Source organism: Arvicola amphibius, chromosome 8, assembly GCF_903992535.2.
Source record: "Arvicola amphibius chromosome 8, mArvAmp1.2, whole genome shotgun sequence".
Taxonomy (NCBI): domain Eukaryota; kingdom Metazoa; phylum Chordata; class Mammalia; order Rodentia; family Cricetidae; genus Arvicola; species Arvicola amphibius.
The window spans coordinates 8366395-8392413 of NC_052054.1; the positions used below are offsets into that span (position 1 = coordinate 8366395).

Here is a 26019-nt window from a genome sequence, read left to right on the forward strand (position 1 = left end):
CAACAGACACTTCAGACAGCACATGGGTGACTACCAGGAGACGACCGGTGTCAACTTTCTGCTTACATCAACTCTCAGTTAAGATAAAGACTCATGAGTTCACTCGGGCCTAGACTGGGCCGCACACAAAGAGGCTTTACTGGTCACTGGAGACGAATGGCAGCTTTGCTTTGGTAGATGGAAATACAGAGACTTATGTGCGAGAATGGAGCCCTCAGACCCAGGTAAAGCTGACTTAACACACAAGTGGGCCAGCTTCAGGGAAAGACAACCCGAATGCAAATGCCTTTTAAAATTTAGACAGAAAGAAAAACCAGGCAATCAGAATGGCCACTAGCTCAGCAAGTGGTCATAATCGGGGGGGGGGGGGGTCATTTAGACCTAATTAATAATTTATTTTTTATTGAAATTGAATACTTTATATTACAGTAAAGTTGATTGAAAAAAATGAACAGAAAAATCAATTTTTAAAAATACACTCATGTTGAAATCAAATAAGCCAGCCAAATTGGCATAAACCAAGAAATCTGCAGGGCTTTTCGGTATGTAGATACCACCTATGTACAGTTCTACAATGTGAGAAGTCACTGAACACGTCAAGCAAAGTCCACAGTCAGTGGAAGAACACGGGGCCTGCCTTTCAATCCTGGGACACTGCCCGGGCACAGTTCCACACACAACACTGGCCCACCGTGTTTCACACGATGTCTGTAAGTCACCCTGTGCAAATTAAGGCTTCTTATAGGTCAAATGGGTGATAAACACTTTTTCCCCTTAAAAAAAGAAAACAGCACAGTAAAGGTGGTATCGTGAGAACCTGAAGAGACCTACAACCCAAACTGGAAGTGCAGCTGCTCTCCGTGTTGCCTCAACTCCAGTCACGTGTACAGAAGTCCACCTCTGGGTGAGCTGCTGGGGAAGGCTGCACCCAGGAGGATGCGTGCAAAGAGCTGCAGGTACAATGCGAGGCATGGAGCAGGCAGGCTTCCCAGCCTGGGTACTTGGGGACCTGTGGACGTGTGTGCCCTACAACATGGAAAGCGAAGAGGAATACTGCAGCTCACTAGCGTGTGCATCCAGGAGCCACATGACGGCCCCAGCACACTGCCAGCTTCACCTCATCACACCCTTGCTGGCAGAAGAAACTGGCTTTTTTCTTTTTGTTTTGTTTTTCGCAAACCTGAGTAGTAATTGTCGAAGTCAATAAATAGGGGGAGAGAATTACATTGCTAAAAATATAAATGGTCAAACACCCTATAGGGTCTAAAGCAGCAAGGGTTTTTTCAAACACAGCCCTCTGTGGTGAGATGCACGTGGCCTTGGCACCTGTTGGAAGGAAGCACACTGCAGCTATGCTTGGAAGTGAGGACTTGGGGCAAAACCCTGGCACGAAGTACCGCCCTTTGGCCAATTCAAGCAACACTTGTTCCACGACTGTAAACGACCAAGAAGGAGTGGTGCCACCTCCTTCGCCCTCTCCCCCATCACAAAAACTCTTCCCTTTGAAGCAGTTTTTGTTAAAGGCAAAATGATAGAAGCATCATCGAGTTGAAGTCTTATTTGGTTGGAGGTGCTTGGCTGTCCCATGGCTCCACGTTCTCCTGTAGGCACCGCGGAGTCATATATGCAAGAGGTCTTCATCGCTGTCGTCATGGAAGGACACCAGCGTGGCGGAGGTGGGTGACTTGTGCTGTCCAGGTCTGGACTTCCCTTTTCTGGCCTTCTCTCCTCGGACCAGCCCCACCCTATCGTCCTCCCTTTCCCTAAGGACCTTGCGCTGTGGGTTTCTCATGGGCTGTGAGCTTTCAACCTCAGCTCCTCTGCCCGAGTGAACTTTCACCTCTGGAATGGTCAGGACTTCGTCCTCACTGTCCTGGTCATCCCCGTGCAGAGAAGTGAGCGCATCTGCCTTCACGGCCTTGGTGGTGATGTGGCCGTTCTCCTGTCCCTCTCTGCCTGGTCTTGGGGTGGGCGGCTGGACCTCTTCCATCAGCCATTCTGTTTCGGTCCCCTCGGTCTCCTCTTCCTTGTTGACCTGCGGGGCAACAGCACAGACCACGTGAGACCCAGCAAAGATACCCACCCGCTGCTAGCAAGCTTTCCTTCTGTGCTGGCAGAAGATGAGAACCTGCAGAGTGGAGCCTCTGGCAAGAGTCTCACAAGCAAATGAGCAGGCCAGGAGGTCGGGACTTGACATGGTCCATGACTGCTAAGCCATGCTGTGAGAGAGGGGCTCTTCTGGGCAGCCGTGTACTAGGGAGAGGGCATCTGATGTGCAAGAGAAGACACAGGAAGGGCTTGGAGCAGAGCATCAAATTTCTAAATTTTATGCATTTATGTGTATGTTCGAATGTGCACAGGTGCACATGTATGCACAGGTGTGTGTACACATAGGAAAATCTTGGATATCACCCTCAGAAGCTATCCTTTGTTTTGCAACAAGGTCTCCCACTGGCTAGAGCTCACCAAGGAGATGGGGCTGGCTGGCCAGTCGGCCCAGAGCTGCACCCTTCCGAATACTCCTGGGCATTGTAGCATACATCACCATGCCCAGGGCTTTTTTTTTTAAATGGGTTCTAGAGGATCATGATGTACCAACTGAGCCATCTTCCCAGTCTCTATTTTTTAAAAGTGATCTGGCAATATGTCTGAGGACTAGTCCTTTACACTGTCTGACTACGTATTTAATAAAGAAGCTAAATGGCCAATAGCTAGGCAGGATTTTCAGGGCAGAGGCTAAGGAGTCGGGAGGATATGTAGAAAGAAGCAAGATGAACATGCCGTGCTGAAAGAAGGTACCACCACATGGCAGAGGGTAGATAAGAAATATAGGTTACTTAAGTTATAAGAGCTACTTAGTAACAAGCCTAGGCTAGGGGTCAAGCATTTATAGAGAATAGTAAGTCTCTATGTGGCTTTCTGGGAGCGGCGGTGGAACAGGAAAATTCCACCAACATATGTGTGAGGGCTATAAACACATCTGTGTCCTTTGGCCTCTTTTGAAAATCTGAGAGAAATTACCCAGACACTTGGTGCACAGGGCTCCATCACTGGGGCTTATTCTAAGAGCTCCCAAACATTTGGGAACAGGCTATCAGATGATATGAGGAGATCAGCCAGAACCATACTGAGAGAAACTTAAAGGCAGGAGTCCACAAAACTGGTGTTAGGGCAAGGTTTCCCTCCGAAGACATTCTACGCCAGAATGCAGGAAGGCTCGGGCAGCTCGGGCAGCACAGGCAGCGCTGCAGGGAGCAGCTGCCCCACGCAGCAGACAGTACCTTTGAGTACTTGTAGGACACACCCGAGCTTCTTCTGCAGCAGTTGGTTAGCTTGTTGACCACAGCTTCCCTGTCAAACAGAAAACACAGTAAGTGGACAGAAGAATGAGCAGAGACAAAGCACGAGTCCAGTCTGCACAGCTCCGCAGGGCGGGGCATTGGAGTGACTGACGGCCCTGTGGCAGCACAGCTGGGACCACTGGGCTCAGACCAGGCCGGGAAGGGCGTCTCACTCCACCTCAAGACTCACACGGTCAGCAGCAGGAACACACCCCTGTGTGCCCAGACTACTCTGATGGCGGCTTCCACAGGTGTATGTCCATTGCTCTGCCTGAGCCTCATCCCTCCCTCTGAGTTCACTTCTGAGCATGGCTGACTCCAGTCTATACACTCATCCACTTTCCCAGGGCTTCTCTAATGTGCGACATAAAAATCTAATAAAATAATAGAATCATTAACAAGCCCTTCACCTAGCAAAGCAAGGCCAACAGGAGAGAGCACCTGACATACAGTAGGTGTTTAATAAATGCTCACTTTGTGTGATGTGGGGGAAGGATAGTCAGTTAAAAAAAAATCCGCTCATAAGATCCTTAACTTCTTATCAGTCTTTGGACTTCATAAGGCTCACGTGTCTTAGACCCATCAGCACCAACTGAGAAGACTGTGATGTACACAACGAGTGTGAACTAGAACCTTGGTGTGCACACCCAGTGTGAACTTGAACCACTTCAGTACCTATGAACAATGCCAAAGTTCTGGGCAATCTCATGCCGTGTCATGGAAATTAAGACACTTAAAGGCAGTGGTATCCACTGCTTAGAATTTTGAACCTAGATGTTTGCTGTTGCCAGGTTCAAAACCCAAGCCCATAGCTGGCCCGGATAAACTGCTGGCCCGGCCCGGCCCGGCCCCTCCTACCTTGCTGCCCACTTTACCTTCTCTCCTTCTTATAAAGCAGCAAGGCCAGCAAACAGCCAGTCAGCGCCACCAGGAGAAGGCTGAGGATGGCCCCGACGGCCTGACTCCGCTCTGAGAGTCCCTTGTACTCTGGTCCTGCATTGTCACCATCCAAGGCCATACTAAAAAGACATCCCACAGAAAGGAAGCCATATCAGGAGCTGTGTAGAGCAATATTCCAAGGAAACTAGGTCCCAGAAGCTAGCCCTTACTCCATCCAGACCAGGACACGTGATCCACTAGGCTTAGAAAGTAGCATCTAGAGTGTTCTGAGAATGTTTATGGTGGGAACAGGCCTACTGACAGAAATAGCAGGAGCTGAAGACATGGACCAGCCATGGACATCATCTCCTGTGGGTCTGCCTGGCCCTGCAGAGCCCTGCAGGCCAAGCCAAGACTGGGATTCTCCTGTACCAGGCCATCTTAGAATCTAGCCCTGGGGCTTCTGACGAGAGGGATATCTAGGACTGGCGTAGGCACAAATGCTGTGGAGCCTGCTGGCTCTAAGCTGGCTGGCCCAAGAACACTACTATGGAATGGAATACTTTCACCACGCCCACTCAATGCCAGTCCCGAGGGAGGAAGCAGGACGTCCAGGATGCTCAGCACACAAGGGAAGCAGGACATGGACACAGGCTGACTGTCCCTTCTTAGCTCTCTGGTTTCCTGCCACTCAGGGCCACCAGATGACACGACACAGAGACACAACAGCACCTTCTGCCCCAGAGAAGTCGGGGCAGGGATGAAAGGAGTGACAGGAGGTCTCTGGACTCCTAAGAGTTTTGGGGCAAACAGGCTGTTCACATAATCAAGACAACCACAGTGAAAGTGTGGCCCCAGAATAATGCGGATAAACTGGGGGAACGCCACCAAGCAAGAGCTCTGACAGGCTGGTGTGCACCACAGCCACACCATCTCGCACTAACACCAGGAAGCTAGGAAACAAAGGAAGAGCTTGGTGTTCAGACCGGCCCTAGCCCGCACCTCTTAACCTGTGCTGGGGTGGGAATATCGCTGGCTAACGGCAGTGTGGGGAGCCTGCAGACCTCCAAGCCAGAGCCGGCACAAGCTCAAGCGCACGTCAGGATGCTCTGGAACACTTTCATCGCTGTTCACCTCTGAATTCTTTGAATTCTACTCTCGACTGCTCCCTTACAACAAGGATTGCTTACAAATAACAGGTCTTAGTTTCCACATGCAAAAAAAGATAATGGTCCCTGGACATGAAAATACCATCATTTCCTCCCTCCCTGGCCTGGAGTCCTTGGAGCATTCCCCTCCATGCCCCCAAAACTACAGGCTCTGGAGCATATTCTAAAGACCTACAGAGTGCTCTGTTTACCCCAATACAGAAAATGCTTCACTCCAACTGAACTGCAGTCTGCCATGTATAAAGCACACGGAGCACATGGAAGGCAGCCCTGCTCCCAGCAGCTGAGGAAAGGGAGATGGTGTGCACGACAAAGACAATGGCACAGACCAAGATTCTTCCCAACATAACCCAGGGAAAACACAGAGGCTTGGCCTTGAACTGTGATGGGAAAGGGACATGGCTACCGCACTCACCCCAGAGGGCAGACAGCCGCAGTGTACCAGGAGAACAGGTACTGGCAGTCGGCAGTCTCATGGCTGAACTCGGGGATCCCATCCTTCACCAGAGGGTCACAGTGGAAGAAGATGGTGGAGGACACAGACTTGGTCTTATCTTTCCCACACTTGGAGGACGAGGCAAACACCACATCCAGATCGCCATCTGTCACCCGGGAGGAGACCACAGCACCATTACATCACCAGTGGACACTTCAGATGTCCCACGTGCACTGTCTTTAACCTCATCTACCATGAGGTCTGGCCCTTGTCCTTGGCTAGTGATAGGATTTACGGTGGGCTGACCAGGTCGCCTTCAACCTGGAAAGTTGTGCCAAGACAAGAGAATCAGCATGCCTAGCCAGCAGTGCTCCAGGGGAGACATCACACATCACTGTAGGGATGGCAGCAACACAGCCTATTTCCACAGGGAGGCCAGAGGAGGGTCTGCACCTGGCTCCCAGTGTTCCCCAGGAGCATCCTGTCACGGGTGACTACAACCTAAAACCTCAACTATAATCAACTGCAAACAGGAGGACAACAGCTCCCAGAGAATTCTGGGAAATGGGAGTGACCTGTGGAAACCGCTGAAGGAGCCCTTGGTGTCAGAAATACAGGAAGACCGAGTGGATCCTGCTCTAACCTCACACATACCAGCTCCTGTTCCCTTGATCATCTGGAAACACTATGTTAAAAGTTAACTGTCACATGGTTCAAAAGCAAATCACAAAAGGTATATGGTGAAAGATGAGTTATTTCAATCAAAAAATACACATGGCCTTGCAGGAACACACTAGTGTGAGACAAGAATGACTCTGGTGCCAGTCAACCTCCCCACACCTGTTCTCGCTCAGCTCGATGGGTCCTCCACCATCATGGCAAATGTCTGGAGGTCAGACGGCAACTTATGGGAGCTGGTTCTCTCTATTATGTGAGTCCCACTAATCCCAGGTCCCTCAGGCTTGGCATCAATCACCCTTACCCACCGAGCCAGCTCCCTCATGAACCTCTCCCTCTCTAATGACTTAAGAGTTTCTAAATGAGGAAGCAGCATTCATGTCAGGTCACAATCATACTGTGCACCTGTCTCCCTCTGCATATGCCCACCAGGGCAATTCCGGCTCACAAAGGGCTTTGGTTCTGGAAGCAGTCTTGAGATTTCCATGCAGTGGGTTTGTGGGTGAGCACACAAAGCTCTCCCTTTGAAAAACTGCACAAGAACCACTAAGAGGCAGCAGCAGTTACCTTGGATGTAGTACTTGGTCCTGTCAGAGGTGCCCACTTTCCTGCTGAAGTGCTGGTCATTGGGCTTCACCTGGCAGATGTTGGCACCAGAACATGCAGGGTTGGTGGAGCTGGTGATGGAGGAGAGCTGGATTTCATACAGGTAGTTGTCCCCGTTGGTCCTCATGTCCCCAGAGGCGCTGAACAGCCTGAGGCAGAGGAGACACAGTGATTTAAAATCCTTCACGTGTTTCTTTTCTCCTGCATACTCCAGCCACATGAGACTTCAATCATCTCCATGCCCCACAGTGTCACCTCCTGGAGAGACTACACCTTCTTATACACCGTAGACAACACATGCAATGCTCTCTGCCCCCACATGGCCAAAGGACGCAAGATAGCCAAAGACACTGCTGAGAGATGGACCTTTGCAACATGCTGGTCAGTCCAGAAGATTCCTTGTTCCCCTACACTTCCCAAGGTCCTTGGCTCCAACCCCTAGGCTCTCCAGCAGAGAGAGGAGCTACTTTTTATAAAGACACACCATGATGTTAAGCCATGAGAAACAGTACACTTTTCTTCATTTTAATCAGTCCGTGGTTACTCCAGCAACAGAAGCAGAAGCACACAGACTACTTACCTTGTAGCACTTCTGCAAGGAAAAGTCTCGTTTTTGTTCACTTTCGACTATGTGTAAAGCCAAAAAGGCAATCTCCCACTTACTTAAAGTAGATGTCACCAAGGCTGAAGCTCTTGCCGGTCACAGGGTTGATGAGAGTCCCATTCACCATGCTCACTTCCTGAGGCCTCACAGCGCAGGCTGCCCTCGAGTCCCAGCCAAAGTAGTAGGTGCAGGTGTCACTATCAAACCTGGGAGGAGGGGACGAGGTCATTATTGGGCTCTGAAGGGTCCTTGGGAGCCAGAGCTGTTGGTCCCCACGGCAAAGTGTGAGTGACAGCACTGGGCCAGGACAATTATCTTGGTCCCCAGGCTTCAGCACAGTAATAAAGATAACATCAGTGGAATGGAAAAGTGGGCATGGGCCTGGTGCTTGCTGACCCTGGGAACAGCAGCCTGTGATTCTGGCCTCTCAGGAGGCTGAGGCAGAAGGTAGGAAGTGCCTGTGACAATTACAGAGCAAATATCCAAGGCCAGCCTGGACACCTTTATCTTAGTGACACCTTGTCCCAAAATTAACAAAAGGGAGCTGGAAATACCTTTCAAGAGCAGAGTCTTGCTTAGCTTGCATGAGACCCTGGGGTCAAGCCTCTGTATATGAAAAACAAGCTCAACAAAAATGTCTTAACAAATCTTGCATCTAGACTTTCAATCTTCACTTTTACAAGCATCTGAGTCTCAAGTTAAAAAGTCCTTTTATTTGTTATGGTTGCTTTTCAAAGCACAGCTTCCAAAGCAGCAGCTCACATGCTCTCCCTGTTGGCCACACTCCCCCTAGGCACCCGCCACTGCTTGGAACACACTATGTCATTATTCAAGAATATCCTAGAACCTGTTTGTAGGTTCTAGACAGGCTGCTGCTGGTGGCCCTTAGAATTCCACCATGAGCCAGGCGGTGATGGCACACGCCTTTAATCCCAGCACTCAGGAGGCAGAGGCAGGTGAATCTCTGTGAGTTCGAGGCCAGCCTGATCTACAAGAGCTAGTTCCAGGACAGGCTCTAAAATCTACAAGGAAACCCTGTCTCGAAAAACCAAAAAAAAAAAAAAAAAAAAAAAAAAAGAATCCCACCATGACATTCAAGGGCAGCAGCCAGCCCTACACTGCTAGGCAACCATAGGCAGCTCCAAAGCCAGTTTGGGAGCATGTTTCTTAAGGCAAACCAAGCTAAGGAGCAAAGGTAGCCTGGTTATGGCATATCTTAGCACTCTAGTAGGGGTGGGGTGCCTCCTGTGGGAAAAAATACTGCACAGGCAGGACAATCTGTAGCTCTAGCCTCTAGGTCCTCAGTCTCAGAGTCTCAGTTGCCACCTCTGCCTACAGTGACAGCTCAGACACCGTCATCTCCCGTGTAGAGATGGGGGCGGAGCCAGTGTGCTGGCACTGAGCACTGTCTCACCTCTTGAATGTCGGCCTGCCCACAGTCTTCGCACAGGTCAACTCGATTACAGACGATGCCGTCTTATTCCCCCCACAAGGATAGCCTTTTGAGTAAGTGACAACGACCTTGTCACCTGAAACAAAACAATGAAATGGTGTTATTTCTAAGGCATTACAAAAACATCGGGAGCTTAAAGTCTACTGTAAAGACAAGTGACAGCTCTCTAAAGGTGTCTGCCATGCTCAAAGACAGCCACTGGCCCACACCACCACTGCCATGGCAACAGCGGGATCATGAGCTTCCTGGCTCCTCAGAAAGGCTAAACTTCCACGGCTACACCTACAGGAGCACCATCCACACCTACAGGAGCACCATCCAACTCCATAGGACTCCCTGGTTGTGCAAAATAGGATTCCTAAAATGTACCACACTTTGATTCCTAAGTGTACCCACCAGGGTTCTCACGTTGGGAATTTAATTCCCAGAGGGAGGTACCTCTCAGGCCACTTCCTGTCTGGTGACTGCCAATGTGCAGAACCTAGAGTTGTGACTAAAGGCCACAGTGATTTCTCAGAATTCACTCTCCATCTCAATACCCATGTCAGCCTGTAGCTCAATCAGCACAACTCAGAACCCCACTCTAGCCTGACAGCAGGGCACCATATTCAAACACCCAACACAGTCTAGATATTCTTAGCTAAGAAAGTGTGATGGTCCTCTAATGAGCAGATCTACCTTGCCCCCAGTGACCAAGGGAAGGTGAGCTACTACTAAAGAGTCATGATTACTTTCCAAGTGCTTGAGGAAGACATGCCAGTCTGTACCATGTCCCCTGCAACTACAGGCTTCTGAGGTGTGCGGAGACATAGATTCAGAAGCCAGAACACAATCTCCAGAGGTGTTTTAAACAGACAGGTGGTCATACCTCAAAGCATACAGATGGCATGTATGTTCATGTTCCAGGAATTGGGTGGAAATGCTTGACTTAGTCACAGAGAATAGTCTCTCAAGTTTCCACCAAAGCTCAGGTACATTTCCCATCTTGGTACAGCAACTGAATCAAGGATGAGGACCCCAGAGCCTTACCTATGACATCCAGCTTTTGTGTATGAACAAGCCCCAGAACCTGGACTTGACCAGACAGACTCTTCTTGCAAACGCTGGCCCTTTCAGAGCAGTCCAGGGGCCCTCTATATACTCTTTGACACAGATTGATAAAGTACCTGTGGAATGACACAAAGGGGTGGGAGAAAGGGAAGTGACATCTCTACCCTAAGATACTCCATGCTGCCTTGGAAGGCGGCTCCTAGAGCAGCCTTGGCAGTGCAGGAGCTGAGAGTAGTCCCAGAAGGCAGCTGACCAGGCAGGCTCACATGCAGAGACATGTCCTCAGGTATCCCTGGCACAGTGCAGAGAGGAGAGAGGCGGCTGTGGAGGTAGAGCAGCCCTGATCTGCAGCAGGACCTGCAGGGCTCAGAGTGCCTGGCAGAGTAAGCACTCCTCACATGGAGCAGTCAGGGTAATTAGCTCAAAAGGCAAAGGCAGAGTAATACCTGGCAAAAGTCTTAGAAATCCCATACTGCCTCAAACCTGTGCACCAGAAAGCCCTTCACAACTGCCAGGGTTCCAATCACCATGGGAGTCCACCAGAGCTCCCCACACACTATGTCAGAGCCACTCGGTGACATTCTAGATCATGTCTCACTGAGAGCCCCGAAGACCACAGTTATGTGATATTCCTATCTGCAAACTTAAGGGACCATGATGGGTGCATACTCACGAGGTTCCTTCATGGACAAAGTCCCAGGACCCTGTGAGGGAAGAGAGCAACCGCAAGTCATAGGTTTTGTGCTTCTGAACGAACTTGCACTCCATCTTCTTCGGAGGGCAGACAACTTTTGTTTTCCACTCAAACGTCACCTCGCACCCACGGTCTTCACTCAAGACTTCTGGCCTCCCAATATCTTCATTCTCATCACATGTAAATATAATGGCAGACATCCGGTATCTGTTGGCTGGAGAGCAGTGGCATGCAATGGTCAGACCTGGGGTGGGGCGAACACCTCCTGGCCATTTCCCAAGTGCGGTCCTGGCCAAGATCTGTCTCACTCCTGCAGATCTATCCACAGAGTCTCAGTTCCCACAGACTCCACAACACCTTTAGGGTTCCTCCTGGGAAAGCATTCAACATTTGACCACATACTGATGGTGACAAGGGTTTAAAACGTCAATGCCACCCATGGGCCACAAGTATCTGTCAACACAAGCCTCGAAGCTAGTAATCTCCCATAAACCAAACACTCGTCCATGGTAACTTAGAGAGCTACACGGATTCTAAGGCGTTCGAGTCACTCTTTCCCCACCCCTCAGTCACAAAGGAACCAGGCGCTAAGTCTGTCTCTCCGTGAATACCACCCCCACACATGGTGTGTTCAGTGACCACAGCTGCATGCTGGGATGTGAGCACAGTGACCCCACTACTGAGCAGCCCCAGGTGAGCACTCTACAGCACACCCACACTCAGTACAGCTCCACTGTGGTTCACATATATACCTGTCTTGTCATCCCATGGAGCAACTAAAATGCTCTCTGTAGCAAACAAGAAGAAACTTACATCATAGAATCATGGCCTTAATTAGCGTGGCCATCCCTAGAAGAGCTGCCACCCTCCCATCCCAAGACTTGGTTCCCCACTTACTCTGTCTGCAGAAGCCCCATTCATGGTCACGATCGTAATTTGCAGTTTTGCTACACCACAGTTTTGACCGCCCCTCCAAAGCACAGACCTCATAGGTCTTCCTTTCATAGATGAAGGGGAAGACGCAGGGATCGCCATCTTCCGTTTCTGGAAGGAAGGAAGCAGGGTCATTTAGATGTATCAACGCCTTACTAGATGCCATTGCCCAAGGATAGCCAACAAGGCCTTAAGAAGCTGTCTACCTGCCTGACAGCCAGGATGCCTTCGCACAAACACGTAAAGACAGCACACATGTTCCAGGCACACTCACTCATACCAGGGAGGGCGCTGTGCCAGGGTGGAGTGCTCACAGACCTCAAGCTTCAGTCCTCAGAGATTTTCCTGCTAAGTCTAATCTATTTACCAGGAATCTGAAAATTACCCTACAGTGACGATTTACCTGGAGGGCAAAGGTCACCATTCACATAACTCAGAATGACTGCTTCGTCCTGGTGCCGGTAATCCAGCTGCATCGATGTTAGGCGACCAAAAGATGCCCCTTTGCTCCCAGAAAGCAGACAGACGCCGCTATCCTTGCAGCCTCCCTGGTCTAGGCCGTCTGCGGCAGCGCACACCCCTATGCTGTATGTGTGAGAGTCGCGAGTAACCTGCAGACAAAGAGCACAGCTGGCTGTGGACAGTGTGAGCAGAGCAGAGCTGAGCTTCAAGTAAGGACAGAGACACTGCTGCAGCTCACGCTCCTGTACCTGGACAGCGCCACGGCTCCCAAGGCCACCTCCAAGGGCAACCAGGGGTGCCCTGCTGGCACTCTAGGTGAAAATCCCCTCACTCCAGGCCAGTCTCCTTTCCCTTCTTGCTCTCTCCCCTGGGCAGGCTGCCAATGGGTGCTGTTCAACTGTCCTCTCTAGCTAGATCCTTCTGCCTGGAGTCCCAAGCTTCCAGGCTGACTTCTTCGGCTGAGTAAGGAATGAGCTAAGAAGCTAAGCAGACGATTCCACAGGTAAGTATGGGCCTTACTGTCTTTACTCACTGCACCTGTGGGAGGGGGTGGGGAGTGGCTGTGCACCCCAGGTGCCAACTCCTGAGAAAAGTTAAGAACTCGCTACTCACCAGCTGCCAGGCACAAGCAGTTGCTGAGGTGCTGTAGTCCATACACTGGGATAACTTGACAATAACCACACACCCTCACTGACAGTCCCCTATCCACAGACACATGGCTGGGGAGCTTTGCATAGCACCAAGTCACTCACAGTCTCTGTGGCTTTACCCTGAGTTCAGGCTGGCAACTTAGCAATTCTCTGTGGATTTCTGTAATCAAACTAATTTGGCCCTGCTACAGGGCTACGTGGTCCAAGGCATTCCCCCAAGCCACCCCCGCCTGTTATCCACCTATGCGACAGAATTTCACTGCCCGCCTCACTAGGCAGAGCCCCTGGCTACGGAAGGCAGCCTTGCCTTGAAAGTGCTCGTAGAGAGGCTGGTCAGGTTGAAGCTGTAGAGCAGCTGCTCATCCGTCACAGCACAGCCCTGGGTCTTCACTTCATCGGGACAGACGATCGGAGTTTCCCATTCAAACACAAAGTCACAGTCATTGGTCCTTATCAGCTTAGGAGTTCCCTGTGGCCAAGAAGAGCATGAATCTTAAAAACCATAGGATGTGAGTGAAGATCCACCATACTCTTGCCTGGGAGTGGTGAGGACGTACACCCCTTCCACATACTACAGAAGCAAGCATAGGCAAACCAAAGCAGGTCTGCATTTTGCCACATCTGGACACCAGGAATACTTAAGAGGGCAAAATATAATGCAGTCATATACTACACAGACTCATTCAACAGCAGCAGAGAGCAGCCAGTTGTTTGGCAATTCCTTTTACATTTGCTGATGAGACCTTTTCTGAGTGACTCATACAAGGAAAGAGCTTCTACCACGGATGGCAAACACTGGGAAGGAAAACCCTTTAAAACCTCTCCTGCTGGGCCGGGCGGTGGTGGCACACGCCTTTAATCCCAGCACTCGGGAGGCAGAGGCAGGCGGATCTCTGTGAGTTCGAGGCCAGCCTGGTCTACAAGAGCTAGGTCCAGGACAGGCTCTAAAAAAGCTGCAGAGAAACCCTGTCTCGAAAAACAAAAAACACAAAAAACAAAAAAAAAACAAAAAACAAAAAACAAAAAACAACAAAAAAAAAACCTCTCCTGCTGCAACACCAGCAACTACCCAGGGCACTGGGAATAGCACGAGTCCCCTCAGTGCATCCCAGATGTCACAAGTTCAGAGCTGAGAACAGTTCCATTTGCTTCGCTTCTCTGGTCCTGAGAGATAATAAAACTATATAATGAATGATGGTAGGTGCCCTAAAGTCTGACTTCCTACTCAGAAAACAATGTGGCTTCTCTCCCCAAAGTTTCCATGTTTTTGAGTGACAAAAAGCATCCATGTTAACTCAGACTTCCTCAAGCCTCAAGTACTTTTTAAATAGTTTCAAGAAAGGACTCAGGCACTCCCCCACAGCAGGTGACAGGTGGTGGCACACGCACCATGCTGACTCCTCTCTTGCAGTGAAACGCGATGAGCGAGGTGTAGTTCATATACTTGTCCACTAAGCAAGGAGTACTGCTTTCAAAGTTCAGGTAAACTTCGTTCGCCACAGGATTGAATATTGGAGGACCTGTGACTCGGCCAATGTCCTAGAACAGGAGGAAGCAAACATGGTTCATAACCATCCCAAGGTTGGCAGACGAGGGACTCACAGGGACTGCGGCGGGTCTACATCACCAGCCCTTCGAGAAGCACTTTCTGCTGCTCTGTGACTATCAGGCAAGCAGGTCGCTGGTATGTGTACATTCCAGAGAAGCTTGGATGGGCACCAAGGGTGTTTCTACTCATAGTCAGCTTTCAGATTCTAAGAACTAGGAACTTCTCTCATCATTCATAGCAAGAATGCCACTTTCCCCAGCCCCAGAAGGAGGAGGCAGGAGCCTTGGCAATGCCCCTGCTGGGGTCTTGAGAACCACACAGCTCTAAGACTGCTCCTTACTGTGGGAAAATGCTCTTGTACACGGTAAAGATTTGTCACTTGTACTGGTATAATAAAATGCCTGATTGGCCAGTAGCCAGGCAGAAAGTATAGGTGGGGCAACCAGAACGGGAGAATTCTGGGAAAAGGAAAGGCTCAGTCTATAGTTGTCACCCAGATGCAGAAGAAGCAAGATGAGAATGCCTCACTGATGAAGGTACCAAGCCACATGGCTAATGCTGAAAAGAATTTGGGTTAAGATGTAAGAGTTAGTTAATAAGAAGCCTGAGCTAATAGGCCCAACCAGTTTATAAATAATGTAGACCTGTGTGTGTTCTTTGGGACTGAATGGCTGTGGGACTGGGAGGGAAAGAAACCTCTATCAACGCAAACAGCCCCTTACCCAGCTCAGTGGTGCCTACTGAATATGACCGCACAGGAGACAACACTTGTTCACTACATACCGCTGCTTAGGACAGCAGCTAACACACAGCTAACACACAGTGGTCTTTAAAAAGTACTTTTAATAAATGAATGAAAGGCAAATGGACCAGAAGCATGTCGGCGTGTATGTGTACTATCTGTGTGTATGTGGTGAGAGCTGTGTGGGAGTATGTGTATGCCGGTTCTGAGCATGAGTGTGCATATGGACATGTACATGGCAAGGATGTGCTTTTTCTCATGGTATTTAATCAGTTGCAAAGCTCTTAAATCACCACTATGAGGCATGTTGGGACCACATGACATGATGCCTTCACCAATGAAAGAACGTGAGGCAAATTTTAATCTTACAAAGGATGGCTAAGCAGAAAGACTCATTGGACTGAGCCTCTGGGAAATGATCCACAATCAGAATGGCTTGTCAGGATGCTACTGAAGAACTTTCTAGCAAAACATGGTCATGCCTTGGTCATCCTCTGCACAATACTACATACACTTGACTTCACTCTTAAAGGACATCCGAAGTCCACAACAGAACTCACCACTGAAGTGAGTCTAGAATTTAAAACACTGAAGGCCTTGGCAAACCATGAATATAATTTGGAAAACCCAAATCCAAAAAGCTTTCAAGGCCAAGAATTTAGTTATTATCATAATTGTTTTTTCCCTTAATTATAACTCATTACTAAGAAAAGAGCCTGCATGCCTTAGCTGTTTTAATTGCAGAAGTATTTGAAACGAAAACACAAGCTATGCTAGTGCTGCCTCGCCACTCTGTAAATACCTCTCCTGGTCAGGTTCCACCCTGAGGCTCCTAACATAACATGAAGACAGCATATCTGGGAGGCTGGAGGGAAGCCCAGTGGTCAAAAGTGCTCTCATTGCTCCAGCATAGGACCTGGGTTCAATCCCAGCACACCTACCTGTAACTCCAGCTTTCAGGGATCCAGTATTTCTAGCCTCTGCTGGACACCCATTCCAATTTGCATGCACCCCATACATGGATATATACACATAATTAAAAATAAAATTAAAAATCTTAAAAAAAAATGTATCTGGGCTCCATGGTTAAGAGCACTATCCGCACTAATCCAAAGTACCCAAAAACACTTTCACCAGCTAGCCCTGTCATGTGACCACCAACCTGCAAACTTAGGAGAGGATTCCTTGTACCTTCTTCTGGAGGATGCTCAAGTTCACAGCCGAGTGCCAATATCGGGGAGGTCACAAGTGCTTGTAACCTCCCCTGAGGAATCAAAACCCCAGTCTAGCTCCACAGCACCTACATGTGGCCTACACTCACACACACATAGATTTTAAAAATGCTTATCTAAGCAACTGTTCGGTCTTCATGCAGGTCAGACTTCCTGGTCGGCACTACTGGTTAGCAGCTCCGAACACTTTCACACTAATCCTCCTTAGCCGTCTGAGCCTACACTCTCTTTCCTCTGGGAGCACAAAACACAGCACACAGGCTACAATTCACGAAGACTCCTAACCCTTCGCCTTATGCACTTACTATAGGGGGCCCGTTCACAGGAACTTTGCACACTGCAGCCCCTGCAGGGCAGGGCACTCCGTGCATGGGATTCAGAGGTTGGCAGATGTTGATGTAGAAGTCAGGGGTGGTATCAGAGGTGCCATCCTCACTTTCATCATATGCTTCATAGCCACCAGTGCGATGAATGAGAGGGGACAAGTCAATAATTGAGCTCCCGTTCCGCACAGTGCATTCTGTCTGTTAAAAAAAAAAAAAAAAGACTACAGTTGAATCTGTAATAATTTTCCTCCAGTGACCATGATGGTTATTCTAAAGAACTTTATAAGCTAAACCCAGGTATTATGGAACATGTCTACGTTCCCAGCACTCAAGGGGCTGAGGCAGGAAGATTGCCACAAGTTCAAGGCTAGCCTGGGCTATACAGTGAGTTGAAGGTCACTTTAGGATATAATGTGAGACCTCTACCCGAGAGAAGAAAAAAGGAATGAAGACCAACTGAGGCCACCTCGCCTTGGACTGCTGGGGACCAGTGAACTGAAGACCCAGATGCAGCGGTGTGATGCGGGCACACTGCCTCCACTTACCACTTGCTCACAGGCCAGGGGTGTGTGCCAGGAGAAGAAGAGTGTACACGTTTGCTTGTCCAAAGAGATGAGCATGGGCCTGTTGGCAGGTCCAGCCTCAGGCCGGCACACAAAGCTGATGACACTCTTGTACCTCAGGCCTGATTTGGAGGGACATAGGGACCCTTCCTCATACACCAGCTGCAGGACTTGATCCACGTAGCTCAGTCTCTTGCTGGCCTTACCCACACTGATTTTGGTCTGTCCAAAGCAGGCCCCTGCAACACACGAAAGGACGAGAAAGCACCAGTAAGGGCCAGTGGCTAATTTCCTAGATTTCTCGGATCCACAGTCTGGTTTCACTTGTCAGGCAGCCCATCTCCTAACTACAAGGGTGGCGGCATGCGTCCTGAAAGTACTGACAGGGCTGAAGCCAGCTCTAGACAGCAGGGAAGGACAGCAGGCAGGAGAGGCTACGGCACTCACCCACACCAGGGCCACAGTTTTCATTCTCTCCGCAGATGCTCATGAAGACCAACCCTTTCTCACTGTAGGAGGCCGTGGTGCCAGCTTTGCCACTTAAGGAACGCAGGTCAAACAGGTGGCCTGCAAAGTAGGAGGAGATGGGAGTCGAGACTCAGAAGGGTGTCGCATTGGCAAGGGTCACTGCCACTCTTCACCAGCCCCGCACACACAGATCAAGAGCACCTAAAACATTCCAACCAGCAACACGCGCCTGTCACTTGACCACCAGTCTCCAGATTTATGAGAGGCCTCTGTGTACCACAGCAACTACTGGGGTTCCTGAGGGCCAGATGCATCTCTCCAACCATCAACAGCCTACCACCCACGTTCCTCTTAGCACTTAGCATATAGGAAGGGCAGAAGCCTTCTAGTAGCTATCCTGTTGGCTCTGAAAGGTGCCCAGATCTGTAGATGTTAGCACCAATGTAACTGGCGGTACCAACAAAGCTAGCCAGAAGCACAACATAAAACAAGATGGAGATGGCTTTCAGAGGAGAGCAAGGGGCACAAGGTAGCTTCCTCCTATGAGCACAGGGCTCAGATAAAAGATCAAAGATACTCAAACATTAAATGTTTCAAATGCCTGTCCCTCACCTGTGCTGGGGTTGGTGACTTGGCAGTCATCGTGTACGTTGCTCTTCACAGGACATGCAGCAGGCGTGGGCCAGGAGAAGGTGTACTCACAGTCCTGTATAGCACTGATGAACAGAGGCCTGGAGCTCTAGGGCAAACAGAGAGACCTGCATTAGAGTAGCTGGTGCAGTACAGGGTGCACCCCAGGAAAGTTGTTTGGCAAAGCCAAGCATGGTAAGTCTTGGGGTGTCTCTATGGGATAAGCACAGGTCAGGAAAAGTAAAGGGAAGGCACCTGTGGGCTTTACACAAGGAAGTCAGCAAAATACCAGGGGCAGAAGTCAGCTAAGGGAGCCAGACATTTCCTAAGGATAGCCCCAGAGAGCCCAGGCAAAGGGACTCTGTGAGCAAAGACAGAACTAATACCTGTTCCAGTCAAAACAAAAGGAGCCACTAACACTAATGCTTCTGGGGCACCAGCTACAGCTCACTGCTGGCCTCAGGCACATCCCACCACTATGGAGCTGAGAACACTCACTTGACTCGCAGCACTCAGGCATTGTGGCCTCCCCGCCCTCCAGGGTATCCTGGGCCATAAGGCATCTGCTCTCTCGCAGATGAGAAGAAACCACGCAGGAGGTCCGACCTCCATCCCTCACTCTGCCTGCACACAGAGGGGCAGCTGCAGCCAGATCCTACTTCTCCAATGCAGATCACAAACAAAATGCATAGGGGCCCTCCATGTCAAAGATAAGCTACCCGTGCCATCCACACCTGCTGGATGCCAATACCAGCCAACCAGAGAGGGAGGCAACTTAGGTGAACCCAGTGAGGCATGCCTAATACCTGCAGAAGAGACACGGGCACTTCTGGTCTCCTTTCTACATCTTACCACAAACACGGAACAGACAGCCAATGTTAGCTGCCCTTCTATCTTTAAGGAACCAGACTAGACTCAAAAGAATCAGCCCTGTGCCTGAAAGGACCCAAGTAATTGCCTAAGAAGTCAACAAGGGGACACACATTCCCAAACCTCAGACCTTCACAACTAGCATGCACCATAACCATGCCACCTTGAGCCCAAAGGAAGCCTGGTAGAGTCACTGGCTCATGGTCCCACATTCTTTTGGAAGTCATTAACTCACCACTTGGCTGTCACTGCAGGTGAAGCGAATAATGGTTGACCTTTTCTGAATCTTGTCTGGACACAAGTCACCATCCACATACTTCAGGACAGTCACACCACCTGTCCACTGAGGACCATCCCTCACCTTGCCAAGGTTCACAGGCTTGGAGCCATTCAGCAAACACACGGCTGCCTCTGGAGGGCACGGCTCTGCAACACAAGACACACTCAGAGTCTGCTGGGGTGACTGCAGTGGAGACTGCTCCAGAACTGCAACCAGCACCACTCCCTGACAACCACACCTGCACGGCTCCATGACAACCACACCCGGACCGCTTCCTGACAACCACACCAGCACCACCACTCCATGACAACCACACCAGCACCACCACTCCATGACAACCAGCTGTATTTTCTACCAGTCACATGGATTTGGCATTCATTTTTTTATTCACATAACCATAAAGGGCTGGAGCAAATGTGAGGCATGGTGTACCCAAGACCACGCCCCTCACCCCGTCATCTCTAAACACCATGTATGACAAGGCTAGGTGTCCTCAGCGCAGTGGGGCACTGTCAGGGCCCACATTCTCATTCTTTTGTCAAGATGTCACTAAGAACTCTAGTGACTTCCTGTTCCCCAAGCACCTGTGCCACATGCCCTGAGGAAGGGTCAGGCCTGTACCAGAATACAGCAGAGGAGAGTGGGCCATGGCCCCATCACACAGTTAAGAAAGTATCACCTGAGGGGATACCATTTGTGCCATGGGAGAGACTATACCTCACTCCCCGACATAGGTGACCTTCATTTTCAGCATTCCAAGAAATTCCCTGGGAAACTGTTAGTCAAACAGTATCCTCTTGTCTCCATTTTCATCCCAGACCTTGGGGAGCTCACCCTAAATGCTGCGAGTCCCCTACAGGATAAACAGCAGGCTACCTAAGGATCTCTAGTCCCCTCCTATTTCTCATATTGCTTTCTTTCCACCCACAGTCATGTCCTGTGATCAAAAAGGTTACTGTGTTCCCTGCAGTCCTCAGCATCAACAGAGCCTGGGCCAGCCACATGGGGACCAGTCACCAAGGCCCTCAGTCCTCTCCCTGCTGCTTCTAGGCCAAACTTCTCCCACTGAGATCTCTCTGTCTTCTGTCCCATCACCCCCAGGGGAGAAGACGGCTCACCGTTACCAGCCTGTGGAGACAGAGACTTGCACACATTGATGAGGTAGTGCTCAGGGGCTCCCGTCCTGGTCACGGCCTCCCAGTTGTCAGTGTATCTTGTCAGTGAGGAGAGGTCAATGGAGTTTCCAGCCCCATCCCTACAGAAAACAGAATACCACGGTCACTGCCTCTAATCTCGGCAGCACGCCAGGGTCACAAGAAACCAAGTGATGGAGGCCAGGAGGGGCACCAAGAGCCAGCAGGACAGGGCTACACTGTACGCTCCCTCACCCACCGTGCACCAGGGTGTGTGGTTCCCTCCATCAAACACTGTAAGGGCTGAGGAAAGGGTCCACTGTTACCATAGCCCTGACTCCTGACATAAGCAGTAACTTGAGGAATTGGTAGACAAAGGGCAGTGGACTGCCCCATTCCTTACAGCCCCAAGAACCGGGAAGGCTTTGTGGCTCTGCTTCTGTCCCTGTCACCTCTCCATATGCATCTGACTCACCAACCCAAAATGTGGCCACCTGAAGCCAGCGTTCCCAGTGTGGATAAAATTAATGGACCAAGATACACACTCGCTGTGAAGCCAAATTTTGCCAAGGCAGGCTGACTCAAAGAGCCAACAGACGCACGAACTTACTGGGTAGAACACTCTGTCACGCTGTAGGGTGGGCAGGCGTGCTGTGTTCGCCACTCAAACAAATAGGAGCAGTCTGAAGTCTCCCTCAGAAACACTGGCTGCAAAGTTAAGGTGAACACAGATAAACATGGGAGCACATGCAGGGTGGCTATGCAGAGGTGTTCTGTAAATACTGCATCTTATGGGCTCTGTGAGTAGACCAGCCCTAAAAGAACAGCAGCTGGAGCAGGGATGGTGGTGGAAATGGAAGGCAGGGGACCCCTGTGTGGATGCCGCAAGGCTCACCTTCTGAGTAGTCCGGTCGCAGTAGAAATAGATGGTGGTGGAACGCTGATACACCTTGTGACAGGTGTCGCCCCCGGTGTAGTTAATTTTCAACAGTCCATTTTCGTAAGTCAGCTTCTGAGTAAGGAGCCCTGTGCAAGGAGAAGCGTACCTGTGGGACTCGTGACAAGTGTTTCAGGGCTGTCACATCACACACACCCATGGTGCTGGACATGGCAGCCCACATGTGCAGCCAAAGAGTAACCACCGATAAAGTGGCATGTTGTCCTCTATAACCTGAGAGTTGCCACCTTCCCTACGGCTCCCATGGGAGTGTTCATGCTGTCCACAGCAGCCATCTCTGCCCCTTCTAAACATTCCTGAGCTGATTCAAATTTCATGTTCCCACTGAAATGGCTTAAGTGGCATACTGGTTGTCAAATAGGGGATGGGGGTACTGTTTGTTAATTGAGACAGGGACTTACTATAAGCCTAAGCCGGCCTCCAACTCAAGATCCTCACACGTCAACTGTGACAAAGGCAAGCAGGCACCCGAGGAACTCTTAACAATTTTAGATCTATTTATTATTTTATGAGTGTTCTGCCTGCATGTATGTCTATGTACCGCATGGTATCTGGTGCCCTCAAAGGTCAGAAGAGAGTGTCAAAGCCCCTGGGTCTGGGTTACAGGAGGTTGTCAGTCGCCATGTGGGTGCTGGGAATCGGATCCTAGTCCTCTGCAAAAGCAGGCATTTCTCCAGGACACCCTTGTCAGTTTTACAGCTAAGCCCTCTAGGAAACACATTCCCTTTGATGCAGCCCCAGGGCACACTGCCTGCAGATGCCCATCACTGGCTAGTTCAATGTGCCTCACAGCTGGCATAAAGAAAAAACTATGGGTGTCGGGTCAGAAATACCCTGTGGAAGTCACACACACAGTCACCGTACAGTTCACAGCCACTCATTTGAGTCCTAACTCAGGAAAGCCTAACCTACTTCTCTTTACCCTGACCCCAGGCACGCTTTCCCTGACTTTGGGCAGCCTCACATCCACCTGCTATGCATAGCTGCCTGTCTACCTTGTGCTGCCTCCTAAGCCTCCACAGCTGGACGTGCCAGCGTAAGGCAAAAGGCACAGCTTTCTTTCCTCTTCTCCAATTCCTTTCTGGAAACTGCCATGATTTCCACCTTGCTTTGCCCCTTTTTTTTCTTCCAGACTCTAATCAAATTGTCTTCAGTACGCTGACAAGGTGGCTCAGTGGTCAAATCTGCCAAATCTGACGACCTGAGTTCAAACCCTAGGAGCTACATGGTAGAAGAAGAGAGTTGGCTCCTGCAAACTGTTCTCTGACATCCACTTGTGCTCAGTGATACCCATCTTGCCTCCACATAAAATAAATTGCCCATAAGCAAAGAGAGGGAAGGAGGAAGGAAAGAGGAAGGGGGAAAGGAGAGAGGGAGGGGGAAGAGGAGAGAGGGAGGGAGAAGGAGAGAAGGAGGGAGGAGAGGAGAGAAGGAGGAAGGAGAGGAGAGAGGGAGGGAGGAGGGGGGAGAAGGAGAGGGGGACGGGGAAGAGGACAAGAGGGGAAGGAGAGAGGGAGGGGGAAGAGGAGAGAGGGAGGGGGAAGAGGAGAGAGGGAGGGGGAAGGAGAGAGAGGGGGGAAAGGAGAGAAGGAGGGAGGAGAGGAGAGAGGGGGGGAAGGAGAGAGGGGGGGGAAGGAAGAGAGGGAGGGAGGAGAAAGGGAGGAGGAGAGGAGAGAGCGGCCGGCGAAGGAATGAGAGGGAGTGGAGGAGAGGACCGGAGAGGGAGGGGGAAGAGGAGAGAGGGAGGGGGAAGGAGGAGAATGCAGAGCGATGTGGAGGGAGAGGAGAGGCGGGGGGGAAGAGGAAAGAGAGAGGGAGGAGAGGAGAGAGGGGGGAAGAGGAAAGAGGGAGGGGGAAGGAGAGAGGGAGGGAGGAGAGGAGAGGGGGGGAGGAGAGAGGGAGGGGGAAGGGAAGAAGGAGAGAGGGAGGGGGAAGAGGAGAGAGGGAGGGGGAAGAGGAGAGAGGGAGGGGGAAGGAGAGAGGGAGGGAGGAGAGGAGAGAGGGAGGGGGAAGAAGGGAGGGGGAAGAGGAGAGAGGGAGGGGGAAGAGGAGAGAGGGAGGGGGAAGAGGAGAGAGGAAGGGGGAAGAGGAGAGAGGGAGGGGGAAGGAGAGAGGGAGGGAGGAGAAAGGGAGGGAGGAGAGGAGAAAGGGAGGGGGAAGAGGAGAAGGGGGAAGGAGAGAGGGAGGGAGGAGAGGAGAGAGGGAGGGGGAAGAGGAGAGAGAGAGGGAGGAGAGGAGAGAGGGAGGGGAAAAGGAGAAAGGGAGGGAGGAAGGAGAGAGGGAAGGAGGAGAGGAGAGAGGGAGGGGGGAAGGAGAGAGGGGGGGAGTAGTTTGCTTGTACTACCCAGCATGTTCTGGCTGGAGGTGGCTTGTTCCTCCCATGTTAGAGAAATGTGATCTTTGGCATTATCTCTTGGACATTTTACAACTCAAGAAGAAAAGAACAGTACCTGTCACTTTCTGAAATCCCTGTGGTCCTTTCTTTTCCTGGCATGAAGAGACTACCTTGGATCCATCATGGCCAGAACAGACATTGGAGGACAGCTTCCCACAGACCCGGAAGTAGTAGGTGTACTCGCCAGCAGTGATGATGGTGTCATTGAAGGACAGGGGCTTCAGGTCATACAAATTGCCATGCCTGGGGTCTTTCACCTGACAGTTGTCTCCTTCAAAAGAATACACAGGAAGTCAAGAGAAAATGCTATCACGCATGCATTCCTATTTCCAAGGGGAAAGAATTTCTTTTGTAATTAAATTTCTTATTTACTTTGCAGTACTGTGAAGAGAGCCCAGGACCTAGCACACCCCGTGCAAACATTCTATTGCTATGCTACATTCTGAGCTCCATTTACTGATTTGAGACTGTGTCTCATTAAGTTACCTACACTAGCCTCAAACTCACAGCTCAGGGTGGCAGGCCTTGAATTTATATTCCTCCTACTTCCGCCTCCTGTGAAGCTGAGGTTATAGGCCTGTACCACCAGTCCTGGCAAGTATCAAAAAAGTGGGCTACGCCCATGCTGTTTTGTTTATGTGTAGAACAGATGAAGGAAGTCCAAAGACATCAAATTTCAAGAAGACAAATCCATCCTGACTCCTTTACTGGTTTAAAGAGAAACCAAAAATTCAATCCAAGTAAAGGAGAGAAAGGCCAGTGTTAAAAATTAATGAATGGCTTAGTAAAGAATCAAGGAGAAGCAGTGGTCACCCCACCCCAGCACCTACTAACCCCACTGGCAGCCACCGTCACAGGGCTTCCTATCTGAGACATCACTGGTTAGCGTCTACTACACTCTACATTATAGCAACCCAGAGGCGGGAACCTGGTGCTTACCTTCCTCTCTAACCACAGGACAGGCCTCCACTGTTCTCCACAAAAACACATACTCACAGTCTTTCAGGAACTGGAATATGGGTGAGCCCTGCAACAGAAGCCAACAGTTTGCTTTGTTTTCTACTTTTTAAACAAAAACAAGAAAGAGCCTTGATTAATATCAATCTTTCACTTGCTTAAGCCAAGTATTCAGTGCTTATGAGTATCTCAGGCCCAAGAAAAACAGTATATTCTAGTCGAGCACTAGCAATGCCTCCAAACCTATAAAAACACAGAGAAGCTTTAAACAACAGAGAAGACTCGAAAATGAAGGGGAAATGGAAATAGAAGAAAGGCTGCCATGCGCACTCACCGACGTCTGCCCACATTCGAAGATTATCCTGGTGGAGTAGCGCTGGCTTCCACACTTGTCGCCATTGACGTACAGGATGCTAAGGGACCCATTTGTGTCAGCCTGAGGACTGATCTGCACCACACCCAAGTTCAGACCTCTGTCTTCTGACACCAAGCAGGACCCCACTGCAGTGCCTGAGGACAAAAGAGCAGTAAGTGAGTGGGGCTGCCCTTGACTCAGTCAGGTCCCGGATGCAGCAGGGAGAGGGCGCCAGCACACCATGACATCTGGGGATGTACGGGAGGGGACTGCAGACACTCAGGTAGAAGATCCTCTTCTTCCTGTCCACCGAGGTATCCACAGCAGTCCACGGCTGCTTGGCCATGCTCAGGGCACTCAGGTCATACTCGTTCCCAGCTGGGTCTGGAATGGAAGGAAACACCATGGAAAACTGTTTCCTGTTTGTCCTGGTACCACTTTTCCCGTCATGTAAAGACTGTCAGGATGCAGGAGCACCTTGCGAGACACAGGAAAACCTACAAGAAGTCTGGCCTACAGCAACATACCAGTGTCCTGCTGGAAAAGCCGTTACAGGTCAGTACAAAGATTGAGGGTCAGGGCACAGCTAAGGAACTCTTAGGTCTT

General features: G+C 50.3%; 1 protein-coding gene across 1 annotated transcript in view; it reads right to left on the minus strand.

The window, feature by feature from the left end:
• Positions 1 to 385: 385 nt before the first annotated feature.
• The window catches only part of Igf2r (insulin like growth factor 2 receptor), a 90906-nt gene continuing 65272 nt past the window's right edge, over positions 386 to 26019 (minus strand). The window contains exons 24-48 of the mRNA XM_038338523.2: positions 25654 to 25797; positions 25393 to 25568; positions 25041 to 25128; positions 24157 to 24372; positions 21644 to 21774; positions 21359 to 21456; positions 20734 to 20870; positions 19571 to 19761; positions 18448 to 18574; positions 17815 to 17934; positions 17350 to 17606; positions 16784 to 17002; positions 14345 to 14494; positions 13263 to 13424; positions 12247 to 12454; positions 11808 to 11954; positions 10890 to 11124; positions 10196 to 10332; positions 9128 to 9242; positions 7773 to 7919; positions 7071 to 7258; positions 5805 to 5991; positions 4217 to 4360; positions 3282 to 3351; positions 386 to 2035 (exon numbers count right to left, since the gene is read on the minus strand). Of these exons, the coding sequence (XP_038194451.1) occupies positions 1619 to 2035; positions 3282 to 3351; positions 4217 to 4360; positions 5805 to 5991; positions 7071 to 7258; positions 7773 to 7919; positions 9128 to 9242; positions 10196 to 10332; positions 10890 to 11124; positions 11808 to 11954; positions 12247 to 12454; positions 13263 to 13424; positions 14345 to 14494; positions 16784 to 17002; positions 17350 to 17606; positions 17815 to 17934; positions 18448 to 18574; positions 19571 to 19761; positions 20734 to 20870; positions 21359 to 21456; positions 21644 to 21774; positions 24157 to 24372; positions 25041 to 25128; positions 25393 to 25568; positions 25654 to 25797 (4211 nt within the window). The 3' untranslated portion in view covers positions 386 to 1618. The remainder of the gene's footprint in view (positions 2036 to 3281; positions 3352 to 4216; positions 4361 to 5804; positions 5992 to 7070; positions 7259 to 7772; positions 7920 to 9127; positions 9243 to 10195; positions 10333 to 10889; positions 11125 to 11807; positions 11955 to 12246; positions 12455 to 13262; positions 13425 to 14344; positions 14495 to 16783; positions 17003 to 17349; positions 17607 to 17814; positions 17935 to 18447; positions 18575 to 19570; positions 19762 to 20733; positions 20871 to 21358; positions 21457 to 21643; positions 21775 to 24156; positions 24373 to 25040; positions 25129 to 25392; positions 25569 to 25653; positions 25798 to 26019) is intronic.